This window comes from Acinonyx jubatus, chromosome D2 (genome assembly GCF_027475565.1).
Source record: "Acinonyx jubatus isolate Ajub_Pintada_27869175 chromosome D2, VMU_Ajub_asm_v1.0, whole genome shotgun sequence".
Lineage (NCBI taxonomy): Eukaryota > Metazoa > Chordata > Mammalia > Carnivora > Felidae > Acinonyx > Acinonyx jubatus.
Window position 1 is genome coordinate 4,924,528 of NC_069393.1, and position 25,164 is coordinate 4,949,691.

Genomic DNA, 25,164 nt, shown 5'->3' on the forward strand with positions numbered 1-25,164 from the left:
TCTGGTTCGCAAGTGGGAAGTGGGGGTTAGGCTGGGAGGCTGTTGAAGGCAGGCCAGGGAGTATAAAACTCATACCCACGTTATGTAAGTTCTGCGTCATAGACTTGTTACTCTCTGTATCTGTTCAGTGAACTTACTCCATTGTTTGGACCATCGTACTAAGAACGCAAAGCCCACTGACTCTTATGAGCCTGCTGTACCAGAATGCCACAGATGGCCATTAAATATCCCATCTCCCCAACCTCAGCAATGAAAAGAGAAAACCAGAGCGTGGGGTTAGTGACAAAGAACATTCTTCTGTCACAGAGGACGGCATGTCATGTAAAGCTGAGGGAAATGCTGGGTTTGGTGAGCAAACCATTGACCATTTTTAGAAGATGACATTTATGAATATGACCAATCTCTCTTTCAGATAAATTCCTATAATATTAAATTTAAGACCGGTAGGTACCTAGTGACATCGTTCAGTTATTAGCTCACACAAGCATCCTCCATAGAACAGGGTTAAATGAGCTAACCTCTTGCCTAGATATTATATATACAGGATTTGTTTCCATTGATACTTGGAGGAACATGTCTGTCTTTATTGAAAGAATTATTAGCATCCTTTTTTATGTAATTTGAGAATTGGGTTTTTAAGTGGGGAGCTTGTGTGATTTTCTAGGTATCCCTGAGTTAGGTCATGGTAGCCTCACCCTAGCATAGGGTTTTAAATTGTTGGAATTCTCAAAATACCAGTGTGCTCATATACCAGCACACAGTTAATATTCTAGAATAATTTTATGTATGTAAATTTGTAAATATGCATCCTCACCACACTCACTCCCCCCAGAAAAGTGTGCACTCAGGAGTGTCAGCTCTCACATGGTCAAGCCACAGGAACTCCTTTTTTAAAAAGGGGAGTAGAGGAAATATTTGGTGGGCGTTAAGATTTTTTTGTTGGAACACAAGGTATGAGCTAATAGAGTATAGAAAATGAGAAACAGCATTCGGTTCTTAAAAATAAGGGGAGGAAGCTGAGATGAGATTTGGTACCGCCTTTTTGATAAGCAGAAGTTGATAGACATGAGGAAGTGATGACCTCTCAGGTATCAGAAGGTCCTGGAGTATCCCGTAGGGGGAAAAGAAGGTTTAGGTATAACTACTTAATGAGTGAAGTTGACGGGAGTATTTAACAACACTTAATGAGTGCCTGAGTGTCTCAGTCAGTAGAGCGTCCAACTTCGGCTCAGGTCATGATCTCACGGTTTGTGAGTTTGAGCCCTGCATTGGGCTCGCTGCTGTCAGCATAGAGCCCCCCTTCGGATCCTCTGTTCCCCCTTTCTCTCTGCCTCTCCCAGACTCGCTCTGTCCAAAGTAAATAAACAGAAAAAAACCAATACTTGATCATCTGTTTAACTTGTATAAGACATTGCAGTAAATAGGAAGATGCATAAAGAAACAGACAACTATTTATTGGGTACTTTCATTGTGAGCTGCCCAGTAGAATGAGTGTGGGGGATGGGCTAATTTTAAGTCTCAGGGGTATTTGCTTCGGCAGCAAGTAAAGCTAAAAATTGAAGTTCTGGGGAGACCCAGACTCCAGGAGGTGCAAAAGCATGATGAAATCTACTGAAACCATATTCAAGTGCAAGGAAATGAATTATGGATTACCTGATTAGTATCTCCTACCTGAATTAGAATAGTTAAGTGGAGTTTTTACATTTTACATCTCTAACAAGTGAATAGCATGGCAGGCTTTTCTGAGTACAATAGTGATTTGTTCAGACTGGAATATAAATCCCTGCTTGGCCAGTTTGCACACTCTATGACCTGGGACATTTTATATAAAAAATCTCTCTTTGCCTCAGTTTCCCCATCTATAAAACAAGGTAACAGCAATCTCACAGAGCTCTTGTAAGTAAATAATGAAATGATTTCTGCAAAGCAAACTAACATGGTATTTGATACATAGTACTCAAAAAATAAGTAGTCATGTGATATTTGTTTTAGTGACTATATATAATGTTGATTAATGAACTTAGTGAAACAACACATAAGAATATTATATTGCGTCTTTAAAAGGCCCTCTTAATATAACATGAAATTCTTTTGCTTTGGGCCTATTTATGCTTAATTTTTACAAAGAAGGGTACGAATAGCTTATTGACTTAGACTGTCATCTCTAGGGGTCTTGAGACAAGTTCATGGAAGAGGCATATGATGTCGAGGCTACCACTAGAGGGCTCTACAGAGACCCTATAATCCTTTTCCTTGGCTATAGTGATGAAGCAACCTTGAGAAACCATGGCCTTTCGCAGAGCCAGGGGCCATTCTGTCCATCGGGACTGTTCAAGAGGGCAAGGAATAACAAGATCCCTATAAGACCACTTGTAAGAACCACTTCTGCCAGGGACCCGAGGCTTTGCACATGGATGGCACCAGAAACGGCTGTTAGGAACCAGGCTAGGGTTGCTCTCTGCCTCTTACCACTCCACTGAGTTAGCCTTATGGGGGACACGAGTTACATCGTATAGTAGAATATCAGCTTTGAGACAGGAAACCAAGCAGAGTTGGGAGGCTCTCAAACTCTGGGGAAGGACTTAACGATAACAAAACCCACCTTGAATGACCACCGAATCTTCCGTTTCCCAGAGGAGGCTGGGACTCCGACGGGTGCCTGGGCATGTGTGAGTGAGATGCCCATTAGGTCTCGTGGAGTTCTTGGGCTGTGCAAGCCCTGTGCATCCTACCTGCAGGGTGATGGCAGGGCACCTCGAATGATGCATTATCATTGCATAAACGTCCTGGGGACTCAGTGGTCACTCAAGGATCACCCCAGCCAATGATGCGGTAGGGATGTCATTGCTTTTTATCATGCGTCATTGGCCAGTAGCTTACAGCTGGGTCTGAGTGGGAGCAGTGAGACCAGTGTGTGCAGAGGCAAATACCAGACCGGCGGCAGCAGCATGAACCCGGGAGCTGGGCAGAGATGAAGTTTCTCCACTTCCCAGGGAGTTGGGACTCGCTGGACCCGGCCGGTGGGGAGGGAGCAGAAATCTCAAGCCTTCCTCTTGTTGCTGCTTTGGTCTATGGACTTTGCATCTTCTGCCCGCCCCCCCCCAAATTGTCCCCCGAGGCCAGACAAGATAACGTGCCCCTAGACTCTTTCAAAGAAGTTCACACAAGCCGTTGGGGAAGCTTTGCTTCTTTCCTGACTTCTTCCTGTAAACCACAGCTCAGGACTCTGTGCAGGGAAGTCAGCTCTCAATGCAAAGTCAAACGCCTCGCATTTTAAACTCGGGGCTAAGTTCTCCGGTGTCCCCCGCGAGCCAGCGGTGGTGGCAAAGGGCAGACCTGGGAGCTGATGGCCAGCCCCACAGGAGGCCACAGCCGGGACAGGGCTGGGAGGGAGGGCCCGGGCTGCTGCTGCGGGGGGCCGGGCGTCCCAGGGCGGGGGGCGGAGCAGGTGAGCCCGTGGGGTGGGCGTGGGGAGCGCACTTGTACGTGACGTTGGAGTTTGCAGCAACCTCCAGGCAGGAGGCTGTGGGCGCGTGTGTGGAGTGGCTGCTCGGCCAGGGAAGATGTGCTCGGAGGGGCGGCCGCCGCAGTGAGCCGCGCGGCGACAGGAGCCCGGCCGGCAGCCCCGGGGGCAGGGCCTGAGCGGCCAGCCGCTCGCGCTCCTCCGCGGCGGAGGCCACCGGGACCGGACCCGAGAGGCGCGCCCCGGCCGGCCCCAGGATGTAGGCGATCGGCGGAGGCGCTCCTGCAGGCGGACGGCTCATCATGAAGAAGCACTCGGCCCGGGTGGCCCCGCTCAGCGCCTGCAACAGTCCGGTCCTTACCCTCACCAAAGTGGAAGGTAATGGCCCCGGGGCTGGAGGGGGGTGGGGGGGCACCCTGCTGGGGCTGCCTGGCCGTGGGTGCTGCCGCGCTCCCCAGGAAGCGTCGCCCGCAGTGCAGCGCCCCGATGCCTGATGCCTGCGGGGGGGGCGGGGGTGGCAGCTGGAGAGGTGGCTCCCGGGCGCGCCGGGCTGAGCTGCTGCGGGGTCTGCGGGGCTGTCCCCCTGCTTCCAGAACACAGGGCTGGCTCCTCCCTGCGTGGCCCCCAGTACATCTGGCAACAGCAGCAGGCAGCGGTGGCCTGAGCTCCTGCCTGTCCTGTCCTGAGGCACCTGCCAGCTGGGGCCCAGGAGGAAGGGGTCTCCCAGACACTAACCAGTGCTCTCCCTCACACCAACCCCCACCACCACACTGCACACACAGGCGCGCGCGCGCACACACACACACACACACACACACACACACACACTTGAATACCCTGGGTTTGGAGCGTCACCCCCACCCCCACCCCTAGGAAGACCAGAGGTATTGCTCTGCTGGTGGAGGAAGGAGATATGTATCTGCCGCGGCCCAAATCAGCCTTCCTGCCCCTGAAGCCTGCCAGCCCCCCAGCAGTGTGAGTGCCCAGCTCCCTGGGAACGGGCGGGCAAGCAGGTGAGAGAGAAGCCACCAGCAGCCTGTAAACAGGTCCTTTCCCCAACTCAGGGGAAAGACACAGACACTTACTCAGACACAGCTGTTATCCTGCTGGAGTAAAGGGGACCTCCCTTTCTGATGGGGGGCAGGGAGCAGGGATGCAGAGAGAGACCAGGCTCCATCCTGAACTGCTCTAACAGGAGGTGGAATGACTGAGTCTTCCTAGAGCTGGCCAAGTTGGCCAAGCGAGGGCTGGGAGGGAGCCCCCGGCCAGTGGGGACAGGAAGGCAGACCCCTCGGTTCCAGGCCTTCGTGTCTCCTGAGCTAACAGAGCCCGGTGCAACCAGTGTGTAGGAGAGAGCCCAGCTTCTACCTTGTCCCTGGGACTGCAGCCTGGAGCCCAGACCTCTGTATGGTGGCCTCCAAGGACCTGTACCCCTCATGAGTCCTTGTTTGTCACAGTGAGAACCAGTAAGAATGAGATGGAAACTTGGGGCGGTTGTGTACTCCACACGCAGCCCAGCCGGTCCACCGGGGTCGACCAGGAGCCATCCTGGTACCATTACCCCCCATCGAACAGCTAAGGACTGTGAGACCCTGCAAGGCGGATTGACTTGTCCAAGACCCATAGCTAATGGGTGGTGAGACAGGAATGGACTTCTGGGCCCTCTGATCCCAAACCTGTGCTTTTCAGGACACGATTCTTCACGAACCTGCAACTCCTTACCATTTGCATCATTTTCTGTCTAAAGGAGGCTGATTTTTTTTTTCCCCTTCGTGTAGCTGTCTCTTCCCCTTCCCCATCCCCATCTTAGGAGAGACATGGTATCTGTCATCTACACCTAAGTTTAGTGCATGTGCCGACTTTCCTAAGGGGTTCTGCATTTCCAGGCCTTCTCAGGGACACTGCCCAGGCGTGCGTGCAAGATGGGGGAGGGGAAGGATTGGAGGATGTGTATGTCCCATAGGGAAGCTGGAAATGTCTGCCCACTCCTGGGGTCCTTGTGGGAAGTCACCCACCTCCACCTTTTAAGTACAGCAGGGCTGGTGCTGCTTTCCAACAGCAGAGTGTCTCCCCACCCCCCCCCCCCGCCCCCGCCCCTGGTAATCCCCAGCCCATCGTGCAGGACAGGTCTGAGCTGCCCGCGGAGTCAGGCTGAATATGGATGGCGAGGTCACCCAGGCTGGGTGCCGTGACCCCAGAGGTGCTGCAGGAGGCAGGGAGGGACATGCCAGCCCCAGGTTCACCTTCAGGGAATAAAAATGGGGATACCCTCCTCCGTTGCCTTAGGTGTAACTGTCAGGTGAACTCTGAGCCTCCCGTCCACACTGACAACCTTAGCAAGCCATGGACTCGGTTTTTTAACCAGCATCTGGCCCTGCGCGTCTGTAGCGGAAAGTGTATTTCACTGAGAATCGGAGAGATCGGGGGTGAAGACTGTGCTCTTCTCTGCCCCCCGCCCGACTTGCGTAAATCGTGAGCGCTGAGCCTCAGTTTCCTTGTTTTGAGCCCTGGTAAAACAGAAGTCATAAACCCACCTCAGCTGACTTTTGGGAATGCAGTGAGGTAGGATGGGTGATAATACCTAGCACATACCTGGCACACAGTAGCTCCTTAATAAACGTCTGGCACTCCTCCAGTCACAGACTGTCTTGTGCCTTCAGCAAACCTTCTTGCTCTCAAAGAGTAAGGGAATGAGGACGGTATCTAGAAGCATCCACAGAGTTCCGGTGATGCTAGAAAGCCCCCAGTTCCCTTTTTGCCTAGGATACCTACTTGTATGTTAGCAGAAGTCTGCAGGCCAGGGCCGGATAAAACCTGCCATTGGTACGCCCGGGAATACATGTAGCACTTTCTCTCTGCCTTTTTTTTTTTTTTTTTTTTTTTGCTTGGTGTTTTTGTTCAGTTTGGCTCTTGGTCTATTTTTTGAAACCATTTACATCTTATGTGCTCGCTTTGGAAGTGCTGAATCATTTTGTTTTGCCTTGGATGCACAGGGCAGGGTGGTCCCCATCCTGTGGCTGTTTCTGTGTGGCTGGCAGACGGGCTATAGTGACAGAATGCAGCCAGCAAGGAATATTTATTGGGTTGTGGAGTGTGTCTTCTATGGGGAGGCAAGAAGGCACCAGCATGCGGCACATATAAAACCAAAATAGAAAATGCAATGCTGGGCTGAACTGAAACACAGAAAAATGGACAAGCGGACTTCATTTACTCGCCAGAGACCTCATCCCACCCGACTCCCCATCCGTTGCCCACTTAGCGAGGCCCTGGAAACGCAAAAATAAACAACAACGCTAGCTTCGTTTCCTCAGGGAAGTTTTCAGTCTAGTGCCAAAGAGACATGCAGATAGATACATTATCTAGCGTAAGAGAGAAAGTTCTGGTACAGAGCTAAGGACAAAGTGTCACGGGGACGCTGATAATTGAGTAATCTAAGGAGGCCCTCGCGAGGAGGAGACCTCCTTGAGGAGAAGACCTTCCTGAACAAGAGGAGGCCTGTCTGAGGAGGAAGCCTTCTGAAGTAGAGGTGTTGCAACCGAAGTGAGAAAACTTGTCAGGCGCAGAAGGGAGGGTGAGCCGTTTCAGGCAGAAGGACTGGTGTGTGCACAGGCTTGGCCAGGAAGCATGAGAAGGGAGAGCAGCTGGGCCCCAGAGAGGGGTTGAGGCTCGAAAAGTGGTTTCCAGCCAGGTTGATGGCATCTGTCCCGTCTGACAGCATATCTCGGTCTCCGATCCTTTTCCTCCCTTTCCCATCGGATGCAGACACTGAGCATCGATCAGTGGTACATCTCTAGTAGAGCAGTGTTTCCTGGGACCGTCTACATTCACAACCAGCTAAATCACACTCAGTAGAATTACATTCAGTAGGAATCGGGAGTTGAGAAATGCAGTAGGTTTCCCCAAGAGGCTGGCGGTGTGTAGTATTCTGGAAAGAGTGAGGGCTTTAGCATTAGGTGGGCCGGGTTTAGTGCCCACCTCTCGTGCTGACCTGAGTAACTTCGGCAAATGACTCAAGCTCAGTGGGAATCCGTTCTCTTACGTGAAAGCGAAGAGGGGCGAGACGTCCCTCTTAACACTGAGAATGATTGTTTTTGCGAATGTGACTGCCGTGTTGCAGACACTTTGTTTGGGGAGATGGCTGCCTTCCTGCTCTTTCTCCCAAAGGAAGGATAAGCATTGTTACCCCAACTGACAGACAAGGAAACCGAGGTTCAGAGAAACTGCTCCTGCAAGGTCATGCAGTTTGAAAGTAAGCATGTCAGGCTGCGTGTCCGGATCTTCACTGGCTCCAGGGTGTTGCAGAACCTCTGTACAACTGCATTTCATTTGATTGGCAGTGGGAATTGCATCTGCTCACGGCACTCTGTAAGGGCTGGGTAAATGTTTGCTCACTGGAGCTCCCGCTACAATATGGCGTAGAGGTCTGGACCGTCCCTGGGACTCACAGACCCACTGTCATTGATATGCTTAGTATCTCTGCTCTGGGGCTGTCAGCCTGTCTCAGCCACCCCCAGTGTAGGTGTGGCTACTGGGTTTCTATTAATGGGGTAGGACTGTCATCCTGGGGTGCCCCATTGTCACGTAGGTGGAGCCCCAGCCCTGTTGGTCCCGTCTTACGGGAGTCTTGAGAAACATACTGCCAAAGGGTTCCTGTACCCAAAAATGTTTGCCTGGTTGGGTGGTCCCAGACCTGAAAGTTCAGTAACAAAAGTCATTTGTCATTTGTGTATTGAACACACACGTTACCTAGTCCGCGCAAGAGAATGAACTGGATGTTGCTTGAGGACGCTAGAGGGATAAATTACACAGAGCTCCCAAACAAGGGAGAAATGTCACAGATGCCATGTTGGAATCTAATTTTCTTTTTAATTCCATGAAAGGATGATAACATAAATGACGCGTTTCAGCAGAGGGCGCGCTCCCGTCTGGCTGGGACGCAGGTGGCCACTAAATAGCTCTCTGGCCACCAGTCCCTCCCCCCACCCCCCCCCACCCCCCGCTTTGCCAAAATGACATAAACGAAGGACACGCTTTCCCGCTGAGCCTGGAGGTGGCCTCAGGATCTTTCTCATCTCCAAAATGCAGGTGATGACTGTACATCCTTTGGAACAGGACTTGAGCACGATCAGGACAGCGTGGTAGAGGCTGTTCCTGTGCCCTGTGCTGTCATGGGCGGGAGGTACGAACACAGTGTTCCTGGAAAAGGCAACCCACAGACAGAGGTGCACAGCTAGGGAAGGCTGGCACGTGGCAGTGACCTACGTGCCCTCTCCTGGGGCCAGAGCTCACGCTACCTGAAGAAGTAGTGGGGGACGGAAGGGGCCAGGGTTCAGAGGCCTCCTGAATGCTGGGCTCAGGAGAGTAAATTGCAGCAGGGAGGAAGGGGAAGCCAAAGAAAGGGGGAAACACACCATCGAAGTCGGAGAAAATTGGACGGTCTTCTATAGCTGTGGTGTTCCAAATGGGTCACGAAGTCTATTTCATCCATCACAATTAATGTTTTTGAATGAAGACAGGAGGATAGAGTCAACAGTGTCAAAACATATCACGGTTTCGGGTGGAGTGCTGGAAAGGGAGCCGCCAAAGACAGCTCTACAGGTGAAGCCTGAAGGTTCTCCAGGAGCAGAGATGCCATGAACAGTAGTGGCAATGGCAAGGGTGGGAGGGGAGGCACATCCATGAAGGAGAGTTGGGGGTCGGGTTTAGATGGGCTGAGTCGGAAGCCTTGGCAGTGCCTTCATGCACAGGTGTGGGGCGGGCCAGGAGGTGGAGGGAGGGGTGGCGAAGGCTGAGTGACTGATGAGGTGAGAGCTGGCTCGCAGGGAGGGAGTGGGCACGCGCAGAGTCCTGACAGCCATGTGCACCTGGGAGACAGGGCGGGAGAGAAGTCCCCGTGGGCCGAACCAGAGGACCCACATCATAGGGCATCATAGCAACCACAGGAGGAAAACCAAGAAAGAGCGAGCGTGACGTGGTGGCAAATACAGTAAAACCTTGCTTTGCGAGCATAGTTCGTTCCAGAAACCTGCTTGCCATTCAAAGCGCTCGAAGCAGATTTCAAGAACCGTTGGCTCAGTTGTGATCACGTGACATTCGGCGGCCTCTGTTACTCAGACTGCAAGACGTCGCTCGTTTATCAAGTCAGAATTGTTCAAAAATGTGTGCTCGTCTTGCGGAACGCTCGCAGCACAAGTTACTTGCGATCCAGGGTTTTACTGTACGGCCAAGGAGGGCGGTTCTGTAGAAACGATTTCAGGTGGGTGCTGGTCTGCCGGCCAAATCTCAAGGGGTGAGTGTTGGGTGAGGCAGAGGAACAGCAGGTGTGGGGATACTTGGTTAACGTGGTTGGCAGCGAGAGTGGTTCTTTAAAGATTACTCACTTATTATTTTGAGAGAGAGAGGGGGAGAGAGAGGGAGCACGCATGGGGGAAGGGCAGAGAGAGAGGGGGACAGGGAATCCCAAGCAGGCTCCGCGCTGTCAGCGCAGAGTTCGACGTGGGGCTCGATCCCACGAACTGCAAAATCATGACCGGAGCCAAAATCAAGAGTCAGATGCTTCACCGACTGAGCCACCCAGGCGCCCCCGGCTGCGAGAGCAGCTCTCCACCTTCAGAGGGAGGAGAGAGTTTGAAAGCAAAGCATTGCTGTAGACCAGAGGAAGGAGGCTGGTTCCAGCACAGGAGAAATGTGGTTCACGCAACAGTGGCCGGGGCGGGGGGTGGGGGTGCAGCAAGGGGCACGGGAGGAAAGCACAAGACGAGAGAAGGGGGCCGTGGCCCTGAGAAAGAGAAATGGAAGAGCTGATGAGCAAAGACACAGAAATGTGGACACAGCAGGGGAGGGAAGTCAAGGACCTGAGCTGGTGACTTTGATCTTCTTTGCAATGTAGGACGTGGAATCATCTGCCGAAGATCACGGATGGGGACTGGAGGCTTCAGAGGTGGGAAGGAGTTCAGAATAGCTGCCTTGGAAGAGCCAAGAAGAGATGTAATTCTTAAAAGCCTTTTTGGCGAGTGATCCGTACTCACTGGTTAAGACATCGTGTGACTTGGGAAAGCATGTGTGGGGAGGAACACCGGGTGAGGGTCGGGACGCTGACGTTTCCTTTCCTGCTCCCCCGCTTGCTGATTAATATACTGGACATGTCGCCTCACCTCTTGGAGCCCGGCCTTCTCTTCTCTGAAAAGATGGGGGATTAGAATAGATCTCCTACCCACTGTCTTCGCAAGACACATTCCATGAGTCTAGGAAGTAGCTTCCTCATTAGCAGAGATGGGTTTATCTGCTTAAAACCCTTCAGTAGCTACACTCAAGAGAGCAGGGCTCTGAGGAAATGAAACCCGGCAGAAATAAGAAATTCAGCCTGTGTTGTGTGCGTGCACCATGTGTGTGCGTGTGTGTGTGTGTGTCCACAAGGAGGCATGTACTCTTGTGGTATTTGAACATGGGGAGGAAAGACCAGCTGTGTGAGTACAACTTGCTCCCTGAATCTTCAGCAGCCGGAAACTGCTGGCCTCCAGAGACGACCCCCAGGTGATGGGGCGATGCAAAAAAAAAAAAACAAAAACAAACAAACGTACAGGAAGATCTCTGGAAGGTACTGGAAGTCATAAGCCTTGCTCGAGGCAGGCCTGGGTGTTTTTGTAGAAAAGCCTCATGGTTCGGGATTAGCCGAGCCACGTCCCTGTCAGTTGGTACAGAAGGCGGGAGACAAAGCTTGGGAGGAAGAGGTTCACACGTTCAGGCTGACCCCACTTCCAGTCAGAACGTGTTCAGTCCTGCCCGTGCGTGACCCTGCTGAGAACTTGGTGGTCTGTTTCAGAAAACAGTGCTTTGTTCTTCAAGGGAAATCAAGTAGGAGCCCATGCCATCAGCTAAAATAGGGCCCTGTTGTCCCGCTCCCCACTGGGGGACAAGGCCCCAGGGCGCACCCCTTCCTGCCTGTGGAAGGATTCTGCCTGGAGGGGCCATCCCCGCATCCAGCCTACCCTCTTGGGAAACCCTGGCCTGTCCCCATGAGCTCCGCCAGCCTGAGCTCCTGTCCACGCACAGGTCGAAGGGTCCTCTGACTAAGAAACACGTCAGCAACGGGGAGTGTGTGCGTGTTGGCCTGTGTTTGTGTGTGGGTCACCGGCGGCCCCCAAACATCACCGGCTGCGTGTGGTGAGCCCCTGCTGTGGGTACAGAGGTGCCGTGTGCCCGGGGCCGTGCAGATGGCGAGATTCCCGGGGACTGTGCGGGCCACTCACTGGCAGGGCGGCAGAGTAAGACTGGGTGCCCGCGAGCTGGCTGGAAGGCAGGCCTTGCTTCCCTCCCAAGGGAGACGTGGACTTCTCCTTCCCCGGGGCTCCGACAGCTGCTTTGAAAGCTTACCTGTAGCCAGTCACTTTCTCAGATGTCACGTTCGCCTGAGGCTGTGTACCCATCGGGATTGTCTTAAAGCCGGTCTTTCCACACTTGAGTGTCATGGGGGGCCCTCTAAGGAAATGCAGAGTGGGGTGCAAATGCCACTGCAGATGTCTGGGATGTCTGGCCGCTGGCCAGATGTGGGCATGACCCAGTCTAGCTCTCTCACTGCCACAGGGTAGGGCTTCAGGGTTCACCCCCCCCCCCCAGTTCTGTATCCACACTGGGGAAATCATTTGGGTTTTTTATTTGTATTTTTTAACGTTTACTTATTTTTGAGAACGAGTGAGAGCACAAGTGGGGGAGGGACAGAGAGAGAGGGGGGACAGAGGATCTGAAGCAGGCTCTGTGCCCACAGCAGAGAGCCCAATGCAGGGCTCGAACCCACAAACCACGAGGTCATGACCTGAGCTGAAGTCAGACGCTTAACTGACTGAGCCACCCCGGCGCCTGTTTGGATTTTTAAAAAGAACTTTGCAGTTGCCTTGTGTTCTGTCTCTGCAGACTGCCTCCGGGACTCACTTTCCAACAAAGGCCTGAGCAATTCACAGGAGGCGCACGCGTGTGAGATAGTATCTCATGTCTCTAATCCAGCGATCAGTGCAGTTACTTCTTCTCCTGAAAGGTTATCCAAATAAGTACCCCGTCCTCTGCAGCTTGGCCCCACGTCGTGCACGGTGGCGGTCACGGTCTGTGTTCCCACCCCCATAAGCACAGCGCACAGCGCTGTGAGTCCCTCAGGTTATTCCGCTGAGGCTGCCCTAACTAAGCACTGTGGACTGGGTGACTCGGACGGCAGACATGGGTTTCCTCAGTTCTGGAGGCAGGAAGTCCAAGATCAAGGTGGTGGCAAATCTGGTTCCTGATGAGGGTCTCTTCCAGGCTTGTAGAGGGCCGCCCCTTCCCTATGTCCTCACGTGGCCTTTCTTCCATGTGCACCCAGGGAGACAGAGAGAGAGAGTGAGCTCTCTGCCATCTCTTCTTATAAGGCCACACCCTGTCAGACCAGAGCCCCATCCTTATGACCTCATTTAACCTTAAATACTTGATTAAAGGCACCGTCTCCAAACACAGGCACACTGGGGGTTAAGGCTTCAATGTATGAATTTGGTGGGGGGAAGACACAGAAGTTCATGACAAACTGTTCCAGGATGGTAAGTCCTGGCCCAGAGTCCCATACCCAGTGAGGCTCTTCCAAGGGTCTCTCTTCCAGAAGCCTGAAGCCCATCTCCAGCGATCTGCAGTTCTGACTGGGGTGTGGGGCACCACGACCCTAATCCACTTTCGTAGGGGAGAATAAGGGTGCTTGCTCTCTGTTCCTGTCGATGTTTGGGAGTCAGAGGCTTGGAAGGGCATCTCAGCCACTAACTAACCTGTGACCTTGGAGAGCAACTGTCAGATCCTCAGCCGTCCGATCTGCAAAACAATAGTCATACTGACCGCCAACATTATGACAGGTTAAAAAAAAAAAAGATCTATAAAATCCTCTCACAGAGAGTAAGGCGTGTATACAAGTGACGCATACCTGTCACTTATCCCTTTTCCTGCCTGTGCCCCCACCTCTTCCTTTCTCAGGGTCAGCATCCAACTTTAATCATCTGTGGATTCTATTCTTTCCTTGTGACCAGTGCTAGCCAGGAGCATGCATGAATAATGCGAGTATTTTCCGACCCCAAATCCAGGAGTCCAAGCATGGTCTGGCAAGTACGGGTGGGCATAACGGGTCAGGGTATGTGAAGTGGGCATTGCTTTGGGACACCCAGCCTCTTCTTCCCTCTTCTCCAAACCACTACTTACACACACACACACACACACACACACACACACACACACCATCATGCATAAACTCACTGCGGAAGTATTGAAAGAGTGTATCAGGTAAGCAAAACCTGACGTGCGTTTTCGGGACATGAATTACACTTGCACATGGCCGTAAACAAAAACTTCCTTCTGATCTCCTCAATTTTATAAAAGCTACTTAGTTGGGTGGCCTGGCTCTGAACCGGTGTATGCATTGGTGGCCAGTCAATGGGCAATTTCTCATCAGGCACTCTCCCCTGGGCAGTCCGGGACACAAAAACGAGAGAGTAGGTTCTGGTTCCCAGAGCACCTCTCAGTCGTGCCCTGTTTGGATGGAGCTGGAGGCACAGAACCTCGTAAGATGCGGGCACATAATCACTGCCCCTTTGTGCTGCAAAGAGGGTGTCAGTGAATGTTAGTTGGATAAGCAGCCTAAAAACATAACTAGTCCACCCGAGAGAAAGGAAAACATGCAAGTAACACAGAGACTTTTATGTGAGCGTTCACAGCAGTGTTATTCACAGTAGCTGAAACCTGGAAGCGATGCACCTGTCCGTCAGCTGATGAATGGAGAAACACAATGTAGAATATCCATAAAATGGAATGCCACCCGGCCATAAAAGGGAATGAGATGATGTCACGTGCTACAACATGGGCGAACCCCAAAGACGTGATGGTCAATGAAAGAAGTCAGATGCAGAAATCTCCGTATTTATATGAAATACCCAGAATAGGCAAATTGGTAGAGGTGGCAGCCTTGTGGTTGTCTGGGGTTGGGGTGGACAAGGATGGCTGACTGAAAGTGGGCATCAGGACTCATTTTGAGGTGATGGAAATGTTCTACGACTGGATAGTGGTGATGGTTCCACAATTCTGTAAATGTAGTAAAAATCGTGCATTTTACTCCTAAAGCAAGTTAACTTTATGGTTACGAAATGTATGCCTCCAGAAAGCTATGAAAAATAATTATGTAAGTCTCATTGATGGAGATGTTGTTGAGGGCTACCTCCTCCCAGTAGAGACCGGGTATTGCCTTTGCTTCTGGGAGGCTGGGACCATGCCAGCCAGTAGGTCTTTGATCCCGGCTCTGGGACCATGCCAGCCAGTGGGTCTTTGGTCTCAGCTCTGGGTCCTTTACCCCTAAGACATGATTTGGGCACTTACTAAGTGCAAACTTCCTGGATGCTTTTTCATAGAGTCACCAAAAGTCTACTTGTTCTCAGGCGACCTCAGAAAGAAGGTTAGCGTTCTCTTGGAAATTTGGAGGAGCTATTTTATGGGAACTTTAAGTTAAGAGTGAATGCTTTTCCAGTTTTTCCTCCTTTCTCGTGATAGAAATGGGCTTTCACTGAATAAACGCAAAAAGCCCCCGATGCATCACTTTCGCAGGGGAAAGCAGCGGACAGCTCCTGAGGCTTGCCCTGGCCTGAGAATGAGTGGCTAAAACAGACCTCCAGCTCACCTATTGTGAGCTAGAGTTTCCTTGTCCTGAGCAGACTCTGTCTCTGGGAGCTGCTGCTTCTTGACCCAAGACAGTGAATGCATTCTAAGTGCCATTAGGAGACCAGCAGTGCATGTGATGTTGCAGGTGGTAGGGCTGAAGCATGGTTTCAGTAAATTGCCTGACTCCGGGACAGAGCTCCGGATGGAAGTTCATGCACAGGTGTGGTTACGTCTCACCGCGTCGTGAAGCGCACGTTGTGCATAAGAGAACACTCCTCCGACCCGGGGAAGAGCCCTCCTGTCCCCCAGCGCTTCTGAGTGAATCAGTGGCATAACCAATAGGGAGATGCTTGAGTCCACAATTCCAGCGTGTGGCAGTACAACCAGGGGGCCAGAGCCTATGGTCCACTTTGCCCGCAGAGCTGTTGAGGCTAAAGTGTTGAGGTTAGGATGGAAGGCACAAGATCGTGGATAGAAGGGTAGTTAGTTAGTGGTTGGCGGGAGGGGGTGTTGGAAGAGCGAAGGTGACATAAATAGCATTCCTCGTCATACAACAATGGTCAGAGGAGCCGAGACAGGAAACAGCGTGAGGCTAATTCCGCACTGATTTCTTTGAGACTTCCTGTTTCAGCTGTTCTACTAAAGGAGTGAAATCAAAGGCAGAGGAGTCCCTTGACTTGCAATTTAGGATGGGAGGGAAAGTCAGCAAGAGTTCCCTGCACTTGAAGACTTGAGAGGTTTTTGAGAAGGGATGCTGCACCCCTTGTTGTAATTCCTTCTCTCTGAAGTCTGAGCATAAATCAGTGCATTTAAAATGACCCTGAGAATGGTACCTGACATGGGGTACGTTTGCTGCCTTTCAAATAGCAGAGAACCAGGGGCGCCTGGGTGGCTCAGTCGGTTAAGCATCTGACTTTGGCTCAGGTCATGATCTCGCGGTTTGTGAGTTCGAGCCCCATGTCGGGCTCTGAGCTGTCAGCACAGAGCGTGGAGCCTGCTTCGGGTTCTGTGTCTCCCCTGCTCATGCTGTCTGTCTGTCTCTTTTCTCTCAAAAATAAATAAACATAAAAAATTAAAAAAAAATAGTGGAGAACCAATGGCACCTGAAAACCAAATTTATTTATCACTCTCTATTTACTCCTTAACTAATTCTGTCTATTGGTTATAGATGCTGGGGTATGAACTTCCTAAATAAAGAACGACTAACACCTGAATTTTCTCCCATCCTTTCAGCCACCCTGGCCGAGTGTCTGACCAAGGCAAGAACGCTGTATGTTAACTAACTTGAATTAAAAAAAAAATTGGGTATCAAGGTGGGGCAAGGTGGCAATGGATTTCAGACCCCACCACCTTCCTCACTGCCCCTCAGCACACCCTGTGTATTCCTGACCCTGAACTTTGTTCCACTTTCTACTCAGGGCTTTTCTATCTTTCATCCAGGCCAGCCTTCTGCATCATCTGGTTCTTTCCACCGGTATCATGGCCCATGCTGGTCGTGCTGTGTTCACAATTTCCATTACAGTCAAAATCCCTCTGTTTCACACATGATTGTTCTGTAGTTCTTTCACAGGTCTGTTTTGTCACTCCCAGACAGACTGTAAGTTCCTGAAGAACAGTAACCATGCTTTATATTTATTTCATTGACTGCCTGGAGCTCTTGGCACGGGGCAGATGCTTCATGGCAGCTCCCGAGTCAGCTGAGATATTCCTATGATACATCATACTGAATGTCACCCTTTGAAACTTATGACGTCCATGCTGTTATGCATTCAGTTAAATGAATACTAGAAGAAATACAGTATGACCCCAGTTTTGCTGTGTGTGTGTGTGTGTGTGTGTGTGTGACAAAGACACTAAAGACCAGGGAGACTGTGGCAAAATCTCCATGGTATTATCTCTGGGTACTAAAATTAGTCTGTAGTCCTTATTAGGTATGCTATTCAGCAATTTTGTAAACTACTTGTAAAGAAAACTTTTAGTTTATGGGAGGTAGATCTAGTATTAAGAATGAATGAGGCAATGAAATTGATAAGTAATTATTATTATCATAAGAAGCTCAGTACAGTGAAATGGAAAGTTGGCAATGAATTTGGCTTGGATGCCTACAATTCCTTGTGGGTCTGTTCCAGTGTCCCAAAGTGTGTTCCAAGGGGCACCATTCCTACCACAGGTGTTACGTTTAAATTATATAGGAAACACACATTCTGTAGCTGTGGAAATTCATAATGCCCATCAGCCCTGAATACTCCTTAAGCAAAGCAACCTGGTTCTGATCTATCTACCTAGTATTCTCCAGACTTTTCTGATCATGGAATCCTTTTTTTCTTATAATGCCTATTAATGTTGGGAAACATTGTTCTATCTTATTTTTAAAGAAGAGCCTAGATTGTAGTTTTGAATGTCTTTATTTTGCCTGTCTATTTTTTTAAGATTTTTTATTTTAATTAATCTCTACACCTAACCTGGGGCTCAAACTCACAACCCTGAGATCAAGAGTTACACACTCTACCAGCTTGTGTATTCTTAATATTCCTTTGGTTAAATGATCCAAAAGGCTTACAAAATTACGAGTATAACTTCTCATGGGGTGCCTGGGTGGCTCAGTTGGTTAAGTGTCTGACTTCGGCTCAGGTCATGATCTCACTGTTCGTGGGTTCCGGGCCTGTGTCTGGCTCTGTGCTGACAGTTCAGAGCCTGAAGCCTTGTTCCGATTCTGTGTCTCCCTCTCTCTCCTCCCCCTTGCCCATCTTGAGCTCTTTCTCTCTGTCTCTCTCAAAAGTAAATAAACATTTAAAAAATCTTTATAAAAAAGAGTATAACTTCTTGATTCCAAATCTACAGGAGTATTTTAACACAGCGTTACATGATTTGGTGACTTTCTCTTTCATCGGAACAGCACACAGCATCTGTCATCGCTTAATTCTTTAAGGTGTTTATTTTTAATGTTTATTTGTTTTTGAGAGACAGGGAGCGCAAGTGGGGGAGGGACACAGGGAGAAGGAGACAGAGGATCCGAAGCAGGCTCTGCACTGACAGCAGAGAGCCCGATGTGGGGCTCGAACTCACGAACCGTGAGATCATGACCTGAGCCGAAGTCAGACGCTCAACCGACTGAGCCGCCCAGGTGCCCCTAATTCTTTAAGTTTTAAAACTGTATTTGGTACAGAGAAGGGCTAAATGAAAAAACAAAAAACAAAAAGCCGCAAGCCTGAATTTACTCAGCCTCCTCCAGAGTCCGTCTTTAGTAGGAAGTTAATCGTGTGAAACTGCATTTGATTTGTCCGTGGACGTTTTCTTTCATCTCCATAGTTGTCTTTTCCATGAGTTTTTGACAGTGGTAATGGTGGTTGAGAAATCACCCCCAACACTGCTTGGAAATTATCCCCATTAATGAAGGCTTGCAGGGTCAGTCCCGCATGCCCGGCATTCAGTGTATATAAATTGAAATATGCGTGCATCTATCTGAAATTAAATTTCCCTTAAGTTGCGGGGGTTCGCTGGGAACAAAGTCAAGCCATACTGGTGGGAGGACATAACCCAACAGGATGCGAACCTGCTTGCTTTCGCCCTCCTGTCTCCTGCCCTCCTCCAGCCCATGACAGAGACCCGCCACTTGCCGGAAGCTGAGAGGGTGATTAAGCATTTGATTTTCCAGAGGCCTTCTCATTATCATATACACTCGCATGAAAAGTAAGAGGAAGAAAGAAATTAAACACTAATAAAGCAGGCAAGGAAGCACGCTATAGATGGTGTCGAGCAGGATTTGAGCTAGTAAAGGACGTGATCGCTCACGTGAGTAGCCACGTAAGGCCTGGTAGAACCTTTGGCTAAAACAGATACAGCCGGGGGCTGACAGTTGGGTCAGGATTTTTGCCTCGTGCATTTACTGTTTTAGAGAGCATCATACACGAAGCTCAGTTGACCATGTTTAAACAGAATATATAGAGTATGTTTGGCCCCAGGAGATTTTGCACTGACTCCTGCACCCCTGTAATAGACACGGCCTTTGAGCACTGGGCGCCCCCGTCCAGCTAAGTGCCGGGCTGACCGTCTGAAAGGCAAGTGCGCCGGAAATTTGCATCTGTCCATGGTTACACCCTACGCACCGCACCGTTGCAGCTCTGTCTGCATTTCCAGCTGACCGGCTCGCACACAATCGTGAATGAAAACCAAACTGTGGAAAATAACGCCTTTTTACCTCCTCTTGGTCTGTGGGAACGACTCTGCCCCAGGGCCAGGCTTCAGGCTGCAGGCTGGCTCCCAGAAGTCACGTGGCTTAGAACGGGGTGTCTGAGGCCTTCCACAGCCTCTGCTGCCAGAGGCTGTGGTTTTCAAGTAACGCTTCGCAGTGGGACTGAAGGCCGTCGGCAGGAAGACAAAGCAAATAGAGAAGAGGGGGAACGTCTATTTTTGCCCTCCACGCGGAGTAAGATGAGCATCTTGGCATTCGTGCGTTGAACGGGCAGAAGGAGCTGGTGTCCGTGCACTGGGAGCTTTCAGAGGTCAGGGCCTGTGCCCTTCTCAGGCACGCATCCCCGGACCCGGCATGCCCGGTGCCCCGGAGCACAGCAGGACGGGTGAGCCGACACAGACCAGGGTGAAAATGTTTCCGCCTCTCCATGCGTGCTGGAGACGTGTTTCCCAAACACTGGTGTGCACGCAAACCACCTGTTGAGAGGCAGATTCTTTTGTATATGTATAAATACATCACGTATCGTCAAGTTGCCTAACATGCAGTGTATACAGTGTGCTCTTGGTTTGGGGGGTAGATTCCCGTGGTTCATCGCTTCCGTACAACACCCAGTGCTCCTCCCCACAGGTGCCCTCCTCAATGCCCATCACCCGTTTGCCCCCCGCCCCCGCTGCCCATCAACCCTCAGTTTGTCCTCTGTATTCAAGAGTCTCTTGTGCTTTGTGGAAAGGCAGATTCCGATTCGGGGCTTCTGGAGTGGGGCCTGAGAGTCTCCCATTTCCAACAAGCTGGGGGTGAGCGCTGATGCTCCTAGCCCACGGACCATGCTTCGGGGGTCGGGATCCTGGAGGATCACTGAACCAGCGAAAACGTCTTCTGTTTAAGTTTTGTTCCAGAAGGCTGCCACGGCCCCTCATCCCCTCCCTGGGGCGGCTGGCCTTGACAATGGCAAGTGGGGTCGGGGGCCTTCCCGCTCCCGCTCACCCCTGGGTTTCGGGGGCAACGAGGTGAAGGCGTGGAGGCCCCCAGGTAACCAACCCCTTCTCTTCCTCCAGGGGAGGAGCGCCCCCGGGATTCCCCGGGCCCGGCAGAGGCCCAGGCGCCGGCTGGGGCGGAGGCCGGCGGGAGGACGAGCCACCGCTGCTGGAGATGCTCCCGGGCGCAGCTCAAGAAGATCTTCTGGGGCGTGGCGGTCGTGCTGTGCGTGTGCTCCTCCTGGGCAGGCTCCACGCAGATCGCCAAGCTGACCTTCAGGAAGTTCGACGCCCCCTTCACTCTGACGTGGTTTGCCACCAACTGGAACTTTTTGTTCTTCCCGTTGTACTACGTGGGGCACGTCTGCAAGTCCTCAGAGAAGCAGTCTGTGAAGCAGAGATACAGGTAGGCACTTCCGTGGGGGCAGGCCCCACGCTCCGGGCCGCTCTGTTGAGTGCTGGCGCTGCGTCGGGCCAGGGGAAGCAGCGGTCAGAGGTCACGGTGTCACCTGCTGTCTTAGTGGGGCAAGGATCAGAATCCTCTCCCCTTGGGGTGGCGAGCACCTACTTCCTGTGTCTTCAGCCCGAAGAAGTCCTTTATGTGAAACAAGAGGCAGCATCTTTCAGAGACAGCCTATGGTAGGTCCCCAGAAAGGGGACAACTGGGACAGCTCTGTCGTTCCATCGCCCCTCCTCAAAGACTTGATCGTTCATCCTCTCTCTGACCCAGGACACCTCCTTCTTTGTGGTGTGATTGCCTGGGCCTGGAGAGGGTGGCTGTCAAAGTCAAAGCAGCGTCTAGACCTTGTTGACTCTACTTTCCCATGTGGAGTCCATTGGTGTGACCTTCCTTTCCCAAAGAAGCCAAAAACCCTGACAAACTCTGTACCTCAATATACATCGGGGTCCCCCCAGCCTTCCTTAGAAGTCACGTTGTCGGTGTTGACCCTGAGTCCTCATCCTATGCCAGTCGTTGGATCTCATGGTTGCCCTGATCGGAGGCCTTCCTGCTGGCCCAAATCTGATCTACTCAGGGCAAAAACAAAAAGAGGCAAGAACGCTGGCCAAGGTGACTAGGTGGGCCCTGGGAACTTATCTTTTTGTCAGCCCTCATGGTGGGGGAAAAATTTGAAAGTTGAAGGGTCTCCTCCCCACTGCCTTCTTTCCCCCCTCACCCCCACCCCGCCAAACACATGCCCCACGAAACCACCGCACCCCTCGGACCATCTGCTCCGAGCTCCGCCCCTGTTTTCAAGCTGCCATTAGACATCACAAGGTAACGAAAAACATCACGGGTCCAAGGAGCAACGAGTCTGGGGAACGGAGGTCTAGACTCAGATCAGAACCTTCCTGCGGGAATCTGCCGTTATGTCGCTGTCAGTCACAGGCGGATGCGTGAGGTGCCCTACTTTTTACAGTTCCGACAGACAGAATTTGGACTGGAAGACCAAATTGGAAATCGGACCACAGATTCCAGTTGAAGGGGCTCCAATGGAGCATAGACGGAGTCATAAGGCTAGCTTCACACGTCCCCTGAGTGGCAAGGAATCCGAGCAAATTCAGTAGACAAGGCCCCTAGGAGCAAGGAGCCTGAAGCCTGGAACTGGGGCCCAGGCCTGGGGCATTCTCAGCATTGAATTAAACCAGCGGCTCACGGGCCAGCCAGACATTGCTAAAGAGGGACTTCGTGCGCCTCTCCTGAAGAGCAGCCAGACTCAGACTGAAACAGATAGGTCTAGAAACTTCCTGAGGGCCCAAGATTGGCCCCAAGGCAAGAGAAAAATAACGGTCTGCTTTTGGTCGCAGACAAGAACAGACACTCGGTAAATGATGTATTTAACAGTCATGTGGCTCTACGCAGAGTTTGTGATGGAGCGTTTGCCTTCCGTGAAACTGACTAGAATATGAAGCCCCTTTCCCTTAGCAAAGAGTTAGAAGTGAGCTTATGCCCCCTTTCTTGGGAGAGAATCCCTGGCGGAGAAGATGACATCTTTCTCCCTGCTCCCTTCACCTGCGTGCGCTCTAACAGGGCCTCCCCTGAGGGCAGCGGTGGCTGCTGGTTTACACACATGTCCTCACGTGACCGCCACTCGTCTCGGGACAAGACGGGCATAGCTGGCTACTCCGGGCAGGCCTTGAGCCATGTAACTGACTGCTGAGAACAAGCACAGAAAAAAAAACCAAGCTCGGGGAGGGGGGGGGGGGCGGTAAAAAGGCCAGGTGGGAAGAACGAGAGGTCACCTAAGTGGATTAGCTAAACACAGACATCAGTCAACACCGACTGCAGAATTGTCTTTCTGCGGAACGTGTCTGGAGAATCAGGACTTCCTGCAGAATCACGAAAAGGTTGTGGAGACGGAGCGATCCGGACAGCAGTAAGGAGCAGGGTCCGTAATCACAACATGGTCAGCGAAGCCCCCTAAAACCTTGCCCAGTCTCTACAGTAAAGCTTAGGTCCGCCTCTTTAAAAAAATCTTTCTAACCATCTTTTTAAAAATCAGCTCTAAGCAGAACGGCCCATTTGCTAACCAGTTGAGTGGGTAGCTTGGTCAAGCTGTGCACACCACTGAAGGGGCAAGGAAAGATTCTTTGTCAATAAAAGGGAGAGAAAATTTTAGCCTCACAGGCTTCACTTAGGAGATCATGACTCTGTCACAACTCAAATTGGGGGTTCTCTAAATAGACTTTGGGATTCCCAGAACTCAAGGAAGACTGAACTCACATCTCCCCTCTTTGTGCTTTTATCAGAATTAACGCCAGAGAGGGAAGGATCTAGAGTCCGCGGAAGAGGTGTGTCTCTGGCTAAAAGTGCTTCGGCAGGAAGCTGGGGAAAAGAGGACAAAGGTGGAGACCTTTTTCGCAGAGAGGGGAACAGTTAAGCCAGCTCTTCTTGTGGCTATCAAGCAGTCTGATGGAAGTTTCTTTTCCCCAAGCCCTCCCCACCAGAGCTGTGTTCCCAGTGTGAAGCCAGAAAAGTCAGCCAAAGTGGAAAGGAGAGCATACGTTGCCTAGTGCACAGCCCCTGCAACCCAACATGTCCACCCGGGATCTTGCTGGACGGCACATGCTAATTGGGTAGTTCTGGATGGATCTGAGTTTCTGCTTTCCTAACGAGCTTCCAGGAGATGCTGGTGCTGCTGGTCAAGGGCTGTGCCTTGACTGAAAAGGCCCAGGAGTTGTGAGTCTTAGCTACAGGGTTTTAAATGCCGTTAATCTGACCAGATGTAGGAACCAGGCTTCACCATCCCACGTGGAACCGATGAGTGACTCACTTCCGGCCCCGGGGCTGTTTGAGCTCAGGTCCTGTGCCACTTTCGAGAGGGGAGAGGCTCCATGGGCAATCATTTAAGCTGTGGGAGCCTCAGATGCTCACTTGTAAATGGGAGGTGATGACACGTGCACTGTCTTGCACACGAGATTGTTGTGCGATCAAATGAGGCACCATCCATGCACGCGCCCTGTAAACTGTGAAATGCTGTTAAGATGTGAGCAACTGTCGCTGTACCGTGATGACCGATTTTAATGACTGGGGCGGGTCTTGGGGGAAGTGCTAACCCTGCGGCCTCATGCAGGTGTTATGCCTTGGAGAAGTCAACTCCGGGTGCTGCTGGCGGCACGGGGCATCGTAGAGCTGGCCCGGGCTTCTCACGATTGGGCACTGTTGTTAGGAATTAAGGGCACCGATGTGAAAACCCCCCAGCCCAGCTGAACTGGGTTTCCAGTCTCATGCCTCTGGTTCCCTGCTTCTTGCTGACAGCGGGCCATGGGGATGTGCCAAGACAGTAGTAGTGCCTGGGACCCAGGCTGGGCTCCGGCCATGGAGATGTGTGTGGGCACGGCAGAAACCGCAGTCACAACGGGAAGGGGGTGGTCCTGTGAGTCTCCTACACAGCTGGGCACCCGAGGAAGAGGCCGCATCAGGTCCATGCCCCAGAGAGGGATGACTTTCTAGATCAGGAGGACAGCTTCCCAGATCCCAGGGCTCACCACAGGGAGCGGAAATCAGCCAGAGCAGATCTGGGGCTCCTGCACTCTTGTCAGAAAGTCTGCCAGGAATTTCTTCCAGTAGTGACTTCTTTTCATAAGCAAATGCTAGAACCTTCTGCTATCATGCAGCTGCCAAACAAAGTGAACGATACAGTGGTGACAGATGTTTCCCTCTGCCTTTTGTAGCTTCAGGCTTCTGGAAGCTAGCCAATGGATTCTCTTTTAGAAACAGCGAGAAACATTCTGAGTCAAGAAAGGGGAAAGGGCAGTTTGGATACCTTTCATCTTAAATCTTATCCGGGCCCAGTGGGTATGGAGGTAACGTTCTTAATGCAGGAACCGTGTGTGTGTGTGTGTGTGTGTGTGTGTGTGTGGTCTCATGCAGCTGTAACATTCAAGGTCAAAGGAGCAAATTGGGGCAATTGCAAGCCAGAGGCTTGTTCGTTCTGGAAATGGCATCGCACGTCTTCTCCGGGCGGGGCACTAGGGACATGATGATAAATGGTCCCTGTCCTCAGAGAGCACCTGGTATGGGAGTCAGATAGGCAAGCAAGGTGTGGGGGTGTGCAGGGGAGCCCAGGAGAGAGGCCAAGGGCGTGGGTCCTCGGCAGGATGGGAAGGTTTCTTAGCGGAGATGACCGAGGGACAAGCTCTTTAAAGCCAAAGCACCCTGGGCCGGCAGAGTAGCACAGAGAAACACAGAGGGAACACAGAGAGCATGGCATGCGAGGGGTTCTGTCTTGGCTGTGGGAGGTAAGCTAGGCGGGAGCAGCCCCTGGCGATCCTCCCACACCTCCCACACCTCACAGAGAGGTTGAATTCTTGTGTGGATACTAAGGGGGAGCCATGGAAGGATTCTAGGTAGAACAGAGAAGCCATCAGACTGGATCTAGAAATAC

General features: G+C 51.6%; 1 protein-coding gene across 3 annotated transcripts in view; it reads left to right on the forward strand.

Annotated features, from left to right (window-relative positions):
- The window catches only part of SLC35F3 (solute carrier family 35 member F3), a 394,811-nt gene that overhangs the window by 271,857 nt on the left and 97,790 nt on the right, over positions 1-25,164 (forward strand). For 2 of the 3 annotated variants that reach the window (XM_027047018.2, XM_053207914.1), the window contains exon 3: positions 20,360-20,684. In XM_027047018.2, the coding sequence (XP_026902819.1) occupies positions 20,360-20,684 (325 nt within the window). Of the gene's footprint in view, positions 1-3,480; positions 3,842-20,359; positions 20,685-25,164 lie in introns of those variants that run through there. The other variant, XM_027047020.2, reaches the window with a different exon arrangement.